This window comes from Macaca thibetana, chromosome 15, assembly GCF_024542745.1.
Source record: "Macaca thibetana thibetana isolate TM-01 chromosome 15, ASM2454274v1, whole genome shotgun sequence".
Classification (NCBI taxonomy): domain Eukaryota; kingdom Metazoa; phylum Chordata; class Mammalia; order Primates; family Cercopithecidae; genus Macaca; species Macaca thibetana.
The window spans coordinates 26296049-26311344 of NC_065592.1; the positions used below are offsets into that span (position 1 = coordinate 26296049).

Sequence of the window (15296 nt, forward strand, 5' to 3'; positions counted from 1 at the left end):
CTCCAGGACCCTCCCAGATGGAATTATGTGACTCCATGGGACTTCCGCACATCGGGCCTGGCAGGAAGAGGAAGGGGGTGAGGTCTCCCCACCCAGCTCCTGAAGGAGCCCCCTCCTCTTCCCCTCAGCTCCATTCCCACTGCTATTTTTAGAACAGACCTCAGGGAGCGTCTCCACCAGTCCAGCCATGCTCCTAGCTGCAGGTAAAACACAGCAGCCCCATTCATTCTGCTCCAGCAAGCACACGCCAGGAATTTACAGACAAGCCAGAGGACTAGACAACCTCTCCCCACACCATTAGCTGAGCTGCTTTCTCACTATTTCCATTACAGCCCAACATGGTGACTTGTATTTCCTAAGGCCAACACAGTGAGATGCTGAGTGAGACAACTCTGAGACCATCTGTGCCCCTCCTCCACCCCCAGCCCAGCAGAATCTTCAGAAGTCACCAACTACATGCCCTTGGCCAAGTTTCTGCCTCTTTCACTTGGTTTCTACAGTCTAGCTTGTTAATCAATTGATCTCAGTGAGGGAGGGAGGAGGCTTTCCAGCTCCATGTTCAAAGTTTCTAGGGTTCTACCAATATTCTAGTCACTCATAAAATAAATGTTATATTCCCAAAGTCCACCTGAGTATTGATTATAGGCCTCTGAATGCATTTTCCCACTCAAAAGTATGTTATAAATGGTGGTCAGCTTCCTAGGCCAGCCTACTTAACCCTTAATAGTCTTCCATCAAGTAGAAAGAGTAGAAACCCATATTGCAATAATAGACTTAAACCAAAACAGAAACCCACTAACATTTAGGACAATTTTCTTGAAAATTTATCTTGGGTAGGGTTATCCCAGCAGAAGTGGGTAGGTACTAAAGGTAATGAAAAAGTCAATGGCAACTTATGGGGAAGAGTCTGAAGGAGACTTCTGACCACACCAGAAATGAAAGGACTGCAAACCAGTGACCACAAATTCCACACGGAAATTAGCCTGATGCATTGGACTGGGAGTTGGAAAGGTTAAAGAATGTACTTGCATACATACTCGGTTGGTGCCAAAGTAATCGCAGTTCTCATCATTACTTTTAATGGAAAACACCACAATTACTTTTGCACCAACCTATATATATGTGAAGTTGAAACAAAAGAGTTCAGTGTGTGTGCCCAGCCACCTGAGCAGAAAGGAAGGAGGGAATGGGAAGATACAGGGTTGGAGAGCCCGTCTTGTGCTGGCCTCCCACGAGGGAGGCTAGAAGAGGCACCTCTAGGGGAGAGGAGGCAGTAATGTGCTCATAATTTGGGTGTCTGTGATGAGGACCACTTTCTGTCTAAAATATACCTATGTGTGATGAGTACATGATGAATATTCACCAGGAACAACATTTGCATAGGGCCATACACATATACTCTGTTTCAATGTGAAAACTAAAATGCCTGTTCCCTTTCTTCTTTTCGCCTGGTATTAGAGTACCGAGGCTTTGCAGTCTGCCCATTCTCCCCTCTGAAATCCCTCATGGAGCTGTTTCTATGGAACACCTATGTGTCTCCAGACAGTGACTGTGATGAAGAACCTAGCCAATTCTCCCCCTAGACCAGGATCTCCACCTTTTCTGAGGGGAGTAGCTACTTTATCATACTCATCTTTATTGTTATATCCTGATAATCTGGAATCAGATGACTCCTGGAGACCATCTGAATTCAGCTCCCTCATTTTTCTTGGTAAAGGAACAGATGATCAGAGATGTGAAGCAATTTACTCAAAGTCACATGGGAGTACCAGCAAAATCAGGACTCGAGGCAAGATTTTCAGAATCGCCCGCTGGTTTTCTCTGCGAGCAACGGGCCCGGTGAGAGGTAAGCTCCGCAACCCACAGCAGCAGCTCCAACTGGGTTTCCTTTCCCTCTGGGAATTCCCCAGCGTCAGCGTGGGAACATGGTGGTATCCATGACCCTGAAGTGAAACTGGTCAGACCTTCATAAACCAAGTGTAGATCCATGCTCTGGTCTCCACAAAGCTGAGGTGCAACAGAAAAAGCTCTGAATCCAAAGAATCAGGAGACCTGAGCTCTGGTCCTGGCTCTGATACTAACCTTTCTCATGATCCTGGCCAGGTCATTTCTCTTTTTGCACCTGTTTCCTCGTCTAGTTCTAGAATATAAGAGAGTTGAACTGGACAGCCTAATTCAATCCTACCTCTACGGAGCACCTACTGTGGACCAGACACCAATAGAACCAAACACAAATAAAATATAACATCCACTTGCTCCCAAGAAGGAAGCTCATAGTCATCCAGGTGCTAACGATGAATTATGCTAAGGCAGAAAAAGTACTCTGGGAACCACGAAGGGGGAAGTCAGGACTCCTGATGCGTGCCTGAGAAAGGTGTTCTCAGAGGAGCCACTAAGCCTCGAAGGTTGAGGATTACATCCGGCGGGGACAGCCAAGCAGGGCAGTCAACATCAGGCAGATCAAACACCCTAACTGTGAATGTATACAGTGAGTTTAGAGAAGGGGAAATAGTGCGGTGTGGCTGGGCTCCAGGTGCCAAGCAGGAGTGTAGTGCTACCAAGGAGAGCCTGGAAAGCCAAGCTTTATTCTGAAGACAGTGGCCTCCCACAATGGTCTTTAAGCAGGAGTGTAACAGCCCAGCCTCCCTGGCCCCCCCAGCTTGGATGGTCCGCACTTACAGGAAAGCTGTACAGCTAAATAATCCAGGCCGGGCGCGGTGGCTCAAGCCTGTAATCCCAGCACTTTGGGAGGCCGAGGCGGGTGGATCACGAGGTCAGGAGATCGAGACTATCCTGGCTAACATGGTGAAACCCCGTCTCTACTAAAAATACAAAAAACTAGCCGGGCGTGGTGGCGGGCGCCTGTAGTCCCAGCTACTTGAGAGGCTGAGGCGGGAGAATGGCGTGAACCCGGGAGGCGGAGCTTGCAGTGAGCCGAGATCACGCCACTGCACTCCAGCCTGGGAGACACAGTGAGACTCCGTCTCAAAAAAAAAAAAAAAAAAAAAAAAATCCAAAGCAGGTGCCCTGGAGCTGGGCTGCCCAAGTTTCAATCCTAGCCACCCACTAGCTGTGTGACCTTGGGCACGTTTCTTAACTTCTCTGAGACTCAGCATCTTCATCTCTAAATTGGGCATAGTGAGAGTAAATGTATAACAGGGATAACACATCTCATAAGTCTGCATGAGGATTAGATGAGACAGGGTAGGTGAAAAGCTTGGCCCTGTGCCTGGCTCCTCTTGTAAGAGCCCATCAGATTAACTTCTGGTATCTACCTTTAAAACCAAGGATCTGGGAACAGTTTGGAGGATGGATGGCTCTACTGAGAGAAAGTCTTCAGCGAAGAGAAGGCAAAGACAGGATAGAGGGTAAGGTTGCACTGTCTTCTTCAGGAGCTAAAAAAAACAATAGCAAGACAGCTGAGACCAAGAGCAAGACAGCGAAGAAGGCAGTCTGTCCACCAATAGGGCAGCAGCAGGGAACGGGGAGGAGAGCTGGAGGCTGCCTGGAAACAGCTTTTTAGGGAGAAGAGTCTGCATCTCTTGGGGGAGATGGCTGAAATCAGATCCAATTCCCTGTTATTCAGGGCTGAGAGTCTAAATCAGTCAATTAGCAAAACCTGGGCACAAAACCTGGCAGGTTCAGCATGGGCAGGCTCTCTCCCTGCCCTCAGCTGGTCTCAAGTCAAAGGCCTCCTTCCAGTACTTAAGCTGGGCACAAGCCACCCTGAGCCTGAAGTTATACCTCTTTGCCTTTGGCCAACATTCCATCACTGCCAAGCACTTCAGGACTCTGTCTGCTGATCCTTTTGATGCCAAATTCAAAAGGGGAAGGGGTGTAAGCTACCCATTCCAGAGCTCCCCGAGAACCTGTCTTAAGAAGCTCAATCTGATCTCTCATTTTAGTCTTTTTTCAAATCTTGTGGGAAGCTATTGATCTTTTCAGCCTGTGCCACCCTCAGGAAAATGCATTCTGGAAGTTTATTCTCCACTGGGTGGAAATTAAGGCATCTCATTTTATTTATCCTAAAAGCATCCCCTCTACAGCTTGATGGGCCACAGCTTCTGACATGCCGGATATCCCTCTCTTGCCTCTTCCTGGAGATGATTGATTTCTCTTACTTCTGTCCCTAAAAGGCAAACCTTTTTATCTGAAATGAGCGGTAGATGAGATTCAAAGGCCTCGGCTTGAGGGCAAGCTTGGCCCTTGCCAGCTGTGTGACCTAGGATAAAACATCTAACTTCTCAGAGCCTTGGTCTCTTTCACCCATAAAACAAGGCTGCTGGGAGGCTGAGGGGAGATCATGCCTGGGGACCCCAGTTGCTGTCTCCAAAGTTCAGGCTCTCACTGTGGAGCTTTCGCTATGGGGAGTCCTTCCACATTGCAAAACTGCCTTCATCTTCACTTTGCAAAACCCTCTTGGTGCCTTGGTGCCATGTGTGACAAATGAGGACTTTGGTGGGAGAATTCATGGGGAAAAAATAAAGAATAAAAATACAAGACATATATAAATAAACGTCATTATTTCCAAAAGGTCTGCAATGTCCCAACTCCCAAATGGCCAAAAGACCCAGGTCAGCAGAGATCCAGGACTGATGGCTTACAGGATAGATGAAGAGTTTTAAAAGACCCAGAGCCTGAGGCATTAAAAAAAAAAAAAAAAAAAAAAAAAAAAAAACGTGAAAATAGGATCAGAGAGTCGGGGGTGAGTGGTGAACTAAAGAATAACTTTGTATTCAAGTTGCACAGATGGTCTTTCCAACAATAAATGGTTGTGCTCCCATCCTCCCAGCTCCTGGGCCTAAGACACCAAACCAAGACAATTGGCCCATCAGGAAAGAGGCCATTGTGTGCTTCTTAGCATGATTTATGTAGTAGGGAGGGGCTCGGCAATGCTTCCCGTGACTATAGCTCTCAAGTGCAATTTCGATAGCTTGTTCATCATCCTGGACAGCTAGGATGGACTGGGATGCTGGACAGCAGTGGCCATCAGGTCATGTTTCATCTTCTTGAGCCTGTGGAGCCAAATTAATTGTTCCATCGATTTGAGAGGCAGAGCAGCAACGGTGCTATGGCTCACCACAGTCACTGCCCAAGGCCCACCAGGAACTGATGTCTGCTTCCCTAACAGCTGGGCCTGGGACCCTGATGTGAGCCTCTGCTCGACTCAGCAGCTTGTCAGGACAGGCTGGGTGAAAAGTCCTGTCCCCAGGGCTGTGTGCTGCATTCAGATTGTCCATTTCTTTGTGGCCAGAGCTTCTGTCCTCTGCACCTGTCTGGTAGACACAGGTAGGTCACCAGGTCCAGGAGAGACGAGCTTGCTGCCTTCCCAGACAGGCGAGTCTCCTGTGCCTCACATTCCCCTTATGTCATTTTGTAAGGGAATCAAATGAAATCAAAGTGCAGCTTGCTGTCTGTGCAGACCCAGCTGCTCAGCCTCTCACAATTCCCCCCCCGCAGGCTGAGCCCTGGAAGACAGAGATACTGTGTATCACTGGTCCCAGTCCAGGCAGCGTCTACTCCCCTGCTGGGTGGGGGGCATTGGTCTGGTCACGGGCAGATCCAGCCCATCCCCCATTAGACTGCTGAGTCAATATGTCTGATCTTTCCTAGGTTGAGAGGAGGATAAGTGGGAGGTAAGGGGTGTATTCTCTTCTAGGCCACTATTTTTGGGGTTCAAGTGGCCATAGCAGCTGAGCAAGCTCACAGGGGCACAAGAACCTTTCTCTAAAGATGCTGAGGTCTTACACAACATGAAGAATGTCCACGGTCAGGCAGCCTCTCTGGCCTGAGCGAGCCCTCAGCCTCTCTGATCCTCTTTTCCTATGCAAGTGACTCTAATCCTCTTGATACACTTTTGCCCATGAGCCGTGCAGCAGGCAGCCAGTGGGGTGGGTTCATACTGCTGTCCCCTTGGTTGGTCTTCCTTCAGCCCTGTGGCAGGACAGTCTCCACTAGAGCTGCTAGGCCACCTCCAGCCCAGTCCCTGGCCCTTGGGAGCCCCACAGAAAGCAAGCCAAGTCAGTTTCCAGGGCACTGTGTGGCAGCTTCTATCACAATGCTCAGCATAGGACGGAAAGACAGCACAGCGGCCCCTGCTAAGGCCTGGGCAGCCGTGAACTCTCCCACCTAGCCCAGGCCGAGCACTCACTGCTCCCAACTTCCAGGAACATTCCTAGAACTCAGCACTGGCCCCCTACCCAGGCCTGGCCAAAAGGTGGCTCTGTGAGGAAGGTCCTAATCCTCACTCACATCCACTGAGAAAGGGGCCATTGAGGAGGAGGGTAGGCAGGGGGATGAGGCAGGGAGTCATCTCTTCTCCTCCAGAGCCTGGCATTCAGGCACCCACCTCCCCAGCCACCATCCAGCACAAGCCACCAGGACAGACCTCACCTGGTTAACTGAACGAGCCCTCTAACTGATCTCACACCAACTTGGGTCCCTCCTATGTGTAAACTGATCTTGTAGAAATGTACCTGCAACTCCCTTCCTCAAAAGCCTTCAATGGCTCCCCAGTGTATCTAGAATGAAATCAACAAGACATCAACCACCAAACCCTGCACAGTCAGGCCCTCGCCCACTGTGTCTTGCTCCTCACTAAGCTCCAGCCACACTGGCCTGCTCGCCATTCCTCCAGCCCGCTGAGCTCCTTCCCATCTCAGGGACTCTCCACGTACTATTCCATCTACCAGGAACACTCTTCCCCAAGTCCAGGACTGGCTCCTTCCTCTCCAGCCCACAAGTCTAGGTTTAAAAGTTGTGTCCTTCCCCATCTCCACCCCCACACACAGCAATCTAAGTACAATTCCCTCTTGAAGAAATCTGTATTTTCCTTCATAGATGATCACAGCTTGCCATCACGTGTGTGCATGTGTGTGTTGGTGCTGACTTATTTAGTGCTCACTCCCAGCTGGACTGAAATCTTGATGACAGCGAGACCGTATCTGACTTTTTCTCCACAGTATACCCAGCTCCTAGCACAGAGCCTGGCATAAAGTAGATGCACCCGACATATCCATCGAATGAATGAGCCAATGTGTACAGGTGAAAAATGAGTGATGGGCAGAGATGTCCTCTGGCAGCGGCAGATCATGGCATTGTTCTTCATCAGGGTGACCTCTCCCAAGCTCTCCTGCTGCCCCCAAGGCAGGTCCAGGAGCCATCACTGGAAGCCCAGATGTGGAATGTCCTCCTCCTCCTCCTCCTTGGAAGGAAGAAGCCTCTGAGTCCTCTCCTCTTGGGGCTTTCTGCTGCCAGTCTCTGCATGCCCACAAGGCCTCTCACACCACTGTGGTCCTTCTGTTGACGCACCCTTGGGACCACTCCCTTCAGATGACCCTAGGCCCACCATCTTGGTCCTCTGTTTTGGGTCCAGTTGAGGTGAGGTTACTGTGTGGTAGGGGATGCCCAAGAAAGGGTTAAGTTGCCAGAAGCAGAGTCCCGCCCTTGGGTTTGCTCAGCCAATCAGAGTCTGTCCTGATGAGGTAAAGCTTCTATCCTGGGTGGCATTGGTTGAGTTGACCGGCCCCATCTCCTGCTGGAGAGAGCCGAAAGGGTGGAGTTTCTGTGGAACCAGACAGAACTGGAATTAGCTCGCTTTCTACTCAGGCCGGGCTGCCTGACTGCAGGACCTGCCTCTGCTCCTTTCTAATGCACTCACACACCCTGGCATCTCCAGGGCTGTCTCTAGTGGCCCCAGTGGAGATGACAAGGTGGCACGCACCTCACTGTCACATCTGGGAGAAGTCTTAGAGCCACAGCAGACAAGGAGGCCTCAGTTTCCCTGCCTGGCCCCTGGAATATGGCAGGTGTCTACCAGGAAGTGACATGGAGCAGTTGTCACATGTGCTCCGAGCACCAGCAGCAGCTTCAATGAACAAGGCCCCGATGAATCTTCCCATATGGGCAGCACTTTAAGACCATGACAGTGAGAATGATAGCAGCTAGTTCGGAGTTCATCTTGCATGCCACTTTGCAAAGCACATCCTGAGTTCAATCCTCACAAGAAGCCTCTTAATCCATCCACTTTACTGATGCAAAAACTGAGTCTCAGAGAGGCTAAGTGGCTCACCTGAGGTCACATCGCTTACTACGTTATTTTGAACTATCTGTCATGTCTGCCTCCGCCACCAGACTGTGATCTCCTGAGGAAAGGGAGTGATGAATTGTTCTGTGTGTCCCCCCAGTGGAGCACAGGACCTGCCCTGAGAACAGGGCCAGGCCCCACTGCACTGTGTCTGCCCTTATCCTAAGGGCTTGGTTTCCATGCTTCTCAGAAGGCTTCCTGGAGCCCAGCGCAGCACCAGGCACATGAAGGGTACTGAGCAGGAGGCTCATGGCATAGATGATGCTTGGATAGCCAGGACCCCACTGGATCCTTCTTAGGACCCGCAAGCATGGCTTTCATGCTTAGATCACCACTCCAGTGCCCTCGTCACCTCTCTCCTATTAGGAGAATTCCATAGGGACAGGGACCAGGTCTCATTCATCTCTGTGACCCCAAAGGATCTAAACCAGTATCTGGCACTGAGAAGGCATTTATTATGTATATTTGCTTGAATAATCAAAAGAATATATAACTGCCTCTCCCTTCTAGCTTAGAACCTGAATGGCCACAGGTGGGCCTGGCTCTGGGTTATTCTAGATTAGAAGTCTCGCAGCAGTTCCCCATGCAGGGAGTTTAGTACAAGAATTTCCAGGCAGAAGAAGAAAGGTAGGTGGCCCCCAGCTACAGATAATGAAGCAACAGAGGGGCAGAGCTCTGAAGAGGAAGGAGGGGGTGATGAACAGGAGTAGGAAGTTGAGACAAGAGAGAAAGTAGTTCATTTATTTCTACAAGAAATGGAGACTAGATGGCCCCTGGCCCTCAGCTTTCACGAAAGTCACAAAGCTTGGAGAGACAGAAAGAGCCATGGGCCCAGTGCCCAGATGGGACTACTGAGGCCACAGCAGTCAGCGGCTGCTGAAGGTCCCACAGCAAGGGTGTGACCTCCCAACTGTTCTTTAAGTCCATCTTCCCCTGACTCCCTCCACCTTCCCAACAAGCATATATTTCATCTTTAAGGTAAATTGCACTTACTATGTTTTGTGAATTTGGGAAGAGCTTTACATTTCTTAAGATATTTAAAGACTCCCCCACATCTGGGTGTCAGCAGACACTATTGAAAGGAGCACGGGAGTTTAGGGAGTTGCTTTACAAACCCCTTTTTGCCTGAGAGGCATTTGGGTGGGGCAGGGGTAGGGTGGGGGGTCTAGGCAGTGTTTTCCTTTGTTCAGCAGAAGGTGGAGCATCCGCAGAAAGGAGAAAGAACACAGAAAAGCCATTCAAAGGTGTGCTACTCTTGAGGTCAGGAGTTTGAGACCAGTCTGGCCAACATGGTGAAACCCCATCTCTACTAAAAATACAAAAATTAGCCAGGCATGGTGGCATGTGCCTGGGGTCCCAGCCACTCAGGAGGCTGAGGCACGAGAATCACCTGAACCCAGGAGGCAGAGGTTGCAGTGACCTGAGATCGCACCACTGCACCCCAGCCTGGCTGACAGAGCAACACTCCATCTCAGAGCAAATCGGTCCAGCAGGACCCTTACACCTGAAGAGCAAGCAGTCAGCCTCTGAGCTCTGCTTGGCCCTTCTTCTTCTGCCCTGGAGACGGAGACCTTAGTGGCCAGCCCTTGGTAAAGAGGTTCCTGGTCAGCCCGAGGCTGCCAGGACCTGATGGAACTGAGCACAAGTGGACAATGCTGTGGACCAGCTGGACAGCCAGGTGGGCCCTGTCAGTAAGGTTGCTAAAGCACTGCTAGAACTACCTAGGGCTGGAGAGAATCATATTTACTGGAATTCCTCTCAGGAAGCATTCCATAAGTGTCTAGAAGGAGTAAGTTGCTAAGACTCTTTGCATGTGCATGCTGGCGGTAGGGATGGGGAAGGCTGAGCAGTGAGACCTCTAGGGCCTGCCTGACAAAAGACAGTTATATCATGGGCTTCTGAGGAGGGTGGCCCAAGTGGGGTGTGCCGGTGCGGCGCCAGGCCCAGTTCTTAGGCCTGGGAGATAATTCTGAGGCTGTCCCAGCACTCGGGCCCCCTCCTTCATCCTTCTCCTGTCCAGCACACAGCTTCTCCATGGAACACGCATTTGAAGAGTTTGGGTTTGAAGACGTGTCCAAACTGCTCTGCCCAGGATTCCCATACATCCTAGTGTGGCCCTGAAGCCAGGCCTCAAACCCTCGGGCCCTTCCAGGGTCAGCCAGCCAAGCCCAAAGCCCTTCAGGGACCAGAGCCTGACCCAGAAACAGCCTGCCTTCAGTCACCCTCTGTCCTCCCGAACCTGAAGATGGAGAGATTCTCCAAGGTATTGAGAAGGCTGCTGCTAACACACTCCAAAGTCAGCAAACTCTGATGGTGAGGCACAAAGAGCTCTTTCCCCGAGAAGAGGAGGCACAAGCCCAAAGGAAAACAAACTGAGGGCATGGGTTCAGCCATTTGACGTCCCAGGGGCCACCCCAATGAAGAAGAGTGGCCTGGATTCTGACTGTGACCAACCCAGGATCAGTGGGGCAGGGCAACCTATAGGCATGGTGACAGGTTTCTGCTCAGTAGAAGAACCTGACAGTGGCAACCAGCCAGTGTTGCAACAAACCACCTGGGGCTGGGCAGGGGGCAATGCATTCCCCACAGCTATGGTTGAGCGAGTGCCTACTGCATACCAGGCACTGTGCTATAGCCCGTATATGCACCCTCTCATTTCATTCTCACAACAACACTTTGAGGGAAGGATTATTGTCCCAGGTTACTGGTGGGGACATCAAAGCACAGAGCAGCAAAGTGACTTTCCCAAGTTCCCACTGCCAGTTGGTGGTAGAGGGTGGCTCAGAAGTCCGTGCTCTTCCTACTGTCTTCCCTCATCCAAGTTATTCTTGCCACTAGCTAGTGTAAAACAAGGGAACGTTCACAGCTAAGATGATGTAATTCTCAGACCCTCACTCCTTTCGGGAATAGCTGGGGAGCTGCTGTCCACCACTGGCCCTCAGAAGAGGTTGCCAACTGCCTCTTCCCCACCTCCTGCCTCAGAAGGCCTGACCCCCACTGCCCCTGCATAGGCCTGCTGCCCATGGCATGGGGGCCTGAGCGCACCAGGGAGAAGCAAAAAGGCCAGCAAGTTCATAGGCTGCAGCTCTCTTTCATCTCTCCTCTTCCCCCAGATCCAGCAGAGCAACCACCTCAGCAACTTTTGCAGCCAACCAGACCCAATTCCCAAATGCCCAGCACTCTTAGCAAGAGAAGGGACCCGAATGACTCACAAATGAGGTAATATAACTGTATGTTGTAGCTGGCATCGGAGTGTCAAAGGGGAAGGCTGTGTGGTCCAGCTCCTATTCTATCCCCTCTCCCCAGGCACTGGATGGGCTGAGCAGTGCCTGGCCCAGAACAGCCTCCCCCTGGGAGTCTCTAATCTTCCCTGATGCTCCTGCCAGCCAGTCCCCAGCCCCCAGCAGTCGGCTATACTTGGCTCTGGCCCACATGGAACTATACAGCATACAACAGCTTCTGCCACAAACATCCCCTCTATCGCATCCGCCTGGGGCCAATGTTAAACACCAGTGTGCTGCCCCTGGGCACAGGCTACCCAGTGGCAGAGGTGAACACATGCCAGGCAGCATCAGGGAGGCCAGCCCAAATTAAACCTTGCCATAGGCAAACCGAAGAACAGAGTGCAGAACTGATGGGCCACGCTTAATTTGGCTTTGTCGCTCTACGTGAGCACTGTCAGACCCACTCAGCAGACCCAATGACATGCCAAGGGGGAGAGACATTCGGGCACAGGCCCCCACTTGCCAAGAGCTCATTGCCCAGAGCCAAGTTGGAAGCTCAGGCTGGCCCCCAGCTCAATGCAGAGGCTCAAGGGTCCAGGCTGGCTGAGGGGAAACAAGGCAGTCAGGCCACAGCCACTGTCAAGGCCCTTACCTTGCTGTCCGGGGGCGACGCTGCCAGCTGTTGCTGCTTGGCGATGTTCTCCGACAGGCACCAGCACACTCTCTTCTTCTGCTCCTGCGAGTGCGCTTCCAAAGTGAATAAGCACTCTGCCTTCTGACGTCAGGGAAAATAGAGAAATGGACAGTCAGGGCTGCTCCCTGGTTCAGGGGGCTCCCAGGCCCAAGCCCATCCCTGTGCTCCAGAGGGTGAGGCTGCAGGCGGGAGGGGAGTGTCCGCCAAAAGCCGCAAATGCACACTAATCCCCAGTGACATCGAGGCAGCCAGAGGCGCAGGGAAGTGGGTTCAAGGGCCAGCTGGCGAGCTGTTGGCCCACAGGTTGGGGGAGGGGAGGGAGGCAGTGGCTCCCAACACAGCAGAAGCCTGTGAAGAGCTGCAGGACAGAGCCGATGAGGTCACCCCTAGGGGCAGGCAGCACAAAGCAGCAGCTGGGAGAGCACGTGGGGAGCCCAGAGGGCCAGGGCCTCGGGCTGATGCTCTGTGGAGCCAGGAACCCTCCCCACCTCCCCCGGCTCACAGAACCCATCTCCCTCACAGCGCTCTCCTCTGATCCCAAGGCCAAGGCTGAACGGGTGGTTGGACGGGCATACCAATAGAACCCAAATAGCAACTCAGGGCCCTCTGGAAAGTCTTTGACGGGCAGGGTCATGTGGCCCTTTGCAGCCCCACTGCCCAGCACATGATCTCGGTCTAATTAGTGACTGTTCGGCTCAGTCGAGGGCAGCAACATCCCCTGCACTGCTGACATTTAGGTCCCGCTTCACTGTTTAACCTTGTTAAGTACTACAGTCTCCTCTCCCCAACTAAACTATAAACCCCTTCTAGAAAGGCCTTTTTCATCTAGGCCTCGTATAGTGCTTAGCAAGCAATGGCCTTGGTAAGCTCTGGTTGCCAGGAGGGACTTCTGGGATGAGGTGAAAATCTAGGTCAGCTTTGGCACAAGCACCAGGGAGCTTCAGGGACCCAGAGAGTCGCCCCTAAAGCAGTCAGAGTGTGCTAGGGGTGGGGTAGGGATGGTGGTACATGCCCAGGGTTGCCATCCACAACCGGGTACTCTCATCAGGGGATTACAAGCTCTGTCTGCCTCCACTGGAATTTGATTATAACCCCAAAGGGCTACGATTAGATGAACTCAGCCAGGGAGCTAAGAGCATCAGCTGATCCCTTGGAACAGAAAAAAAAAAAAAAAGACAGTGTTTCTATCCAGCCCTTTCTCATTTTGCAGTTGGACAGGCCTGGTTTGAATCCGAGCTGGGCCACTTCCCAGCTGCCAACCTCAGGAAAGTCCCAAGCTGCCTGTGAAATGGGGATATAATGGCATCACTTGGCTTTCAGAGCTACTAGGAGGGCAAGCAAGGAGGACAACAATCAGGCCTCAACAAACAGTCACTAGTATTACTATTCAGCAATTCATTTGTTTAATAACTATTTATTGACTGGGCGCAGTGGCCCATGCCTGTAATCCCAGCACTTTGGGAGGCCAAGGTGGGTGGATCATGAGGTCAGGTGTTCAAGAACAGCCTGGCCAACATGGTGAAACCTCGTCTCTACTAAAAATACAAAAATTCGCCAGCATGGTGGCACACGCCTGTAATCCCAGCTACTCAGGAGGCTGAGGCAGGAGACTCACTTGAACCTGGCAGGTAGAGGTTGCAGTAAGCCAGGATCACACCACTGTACCCCAGCCTGGGTGACAAAGCCAGACTCAGCCTGGGTGACAGAGCAAGACTCAGCCTTGAAAAAAAAATAAAATAAAATAACTATTTATTGAGCACCTGCTCTGTGACAGGGACAGTCCTAGGCATTGGAAATAAAGAGATAAATGAGACATTTATCTCTTAGGGACAGTCCTAGGCATTGGAAATAAAGAGGTAAATGAGACAGACTAAGCATGGGTTCTCAGGTCAGGGGCAAATACAACAATATTTATTATTTATACAAATAAACAATTAAAGAAATAATATATAGCCCTCCCTATCCATGGGTTCTACATCCATGGATTCCACCAACAGAGGATGAAAATTATTTGAAAAAATATTATAGGCTGGTCACAGTGGCTCCCATCCATAAACCAGCATTTTGGGAGGCCAAGGCAGGGGGATCCTTTGCGCCCAGGAGTTCTAGACAAGCCTGGGAAACACAGTGACACCCAGTCTCTACAAAAGTTAAAAAAAAAAAAATTAGTTGGGTGTGGTGGTGTGCGCTTGTAGTCCCAGCTACTTGGGAGGCTGAGGTGGGAGGATTGCTGAAGCCCAGGAGCTTGAGGCTACAGTGAGCAATGATTGTGCCACTGCACTCCAGCCTGGGTGACAAAGCAGACCTTGTCTCAAAAAAAAAAAAAAAATTCATCTGAACTAAATATGTACAGATACCTTTTCCTGCCATTATTCCCTAAACAATACAGTTTAGCAACTATTTACATAGCACTTACATTGTATTAGGTATTATAAGTAATCTAAAGATGATTTAAAGTACATGGAAGGATGTGTATAGGTTATATGTAAATACTACCCCATTTTGTATCAAGGACTTGAACATCTTTGGACTTTGGTAACTGTGGGGTCCTGGAACAAATCCCTGGTGGATACTGAGGGACAGCTGTAATTACAACTTGTGAAAATGTCATCAAGGTCATAAAGGGAGAGGTCGTACTTGAGGTGATCAGAAAAGGCCTCTTATACAGGCCTTTTATACAGGCCAATACACAAGCTAAGCTAAGACATAACAGTAAGAAGGGGCCAGCAAAAACAATGTTTGGGAGAAGCTGTTCCAGAAACAGCGAATGCAGGTCTTGAGCTGGGGTGGACTATCGCATCAGATGATAGCATCTAGGGACTTCTACCCTGCATCCGACCCAACCCTTAGGAATGCCACCCTTCAGAGTGGAGGCACATCCCACGTTGAGTGCCAGCCATTCCTCTCAGGCCCAAAAGTGCTCAGAAGTTGATCTTCCTAAAAGCATTTGGGGAAAGAGGAAAGAAAGCCCTGCCCACTGGTTTCAGGGAACTGGGTGGTGCGCTGAGGCACTCCTGGAGCTTCCACTTAACAGCTTCCCTCCACTGCCCAGAACCCTCTAGCCCATGGCAGGGGAAGGATATGGCCAGCAGAAGACCCCAAGATTTCCCAGGGAGAAGCCGGGTGAGGCAGATGCTGACCAGAAGGCCCTCTGCTCCCTGTCTCCAGTGTTCTCATGTAAAGGTTGGGGGTGAGGCAGGAACTGTGGTCCCTTCCAGCTTGGAAAGGCCATCACTCCATGAACCTGGCCCTGGCCCAAGCCTCCCAGTCCTGCTTCTACCCAGCTGGGTGG

At 51.0% G+C, this 15296-nt stretch overlaps 3 protein-coding genes across 10 annotated transcripts in view; 1 reads left to right on the plus strand and 2 right to left on the minus strand.

The window, feature by feature from the left end:
- The window catches only part of ZNF618 (zinc finger protein 618), a 562788-nt gene that overhangs the window by 496064 nt on the left and 51428 nt on the right, over positions 1-15296 (minus strand). The gene's annotated exons all lie outside the window — the stretch shown is intronic.
- Positions 1-15296, plus strand: part of POLE3 (DNA polymerase epsilon 3, accessory subunit) — a 353914-nt gene that overhangs the window by 220814 nt on the left and 117804 nt on the right. The window lies entirely within an intron of this gene.
- The window catches only part of RGS3 (regulator of G protein signaling 3), a 133210-nt gene that overhangs the window by 47161 nt on the left and 70753 nt on the right, over positions 1-15296 (minus strand). For 5 of the 8 annotated variants that reach the window (XM_050760975.1, XM_050760973.1, XM_050760976.1 and 2 more), the window contains one exon: positions 11963-12085. In XM_050760975.1, coding sequence (XP_050616932.1) covers positions 11963-12085 — 123 coding nt within the window. Of the gene's footprint in view, positions 1-4849; positions 7565-11962; positions 12086-15296 lie in introns of those variants that run through there. The other 3 variants (XM_050760978.1, XM_050760984.1, XM_050760974.1) reach the window with 2 other exon arrangements.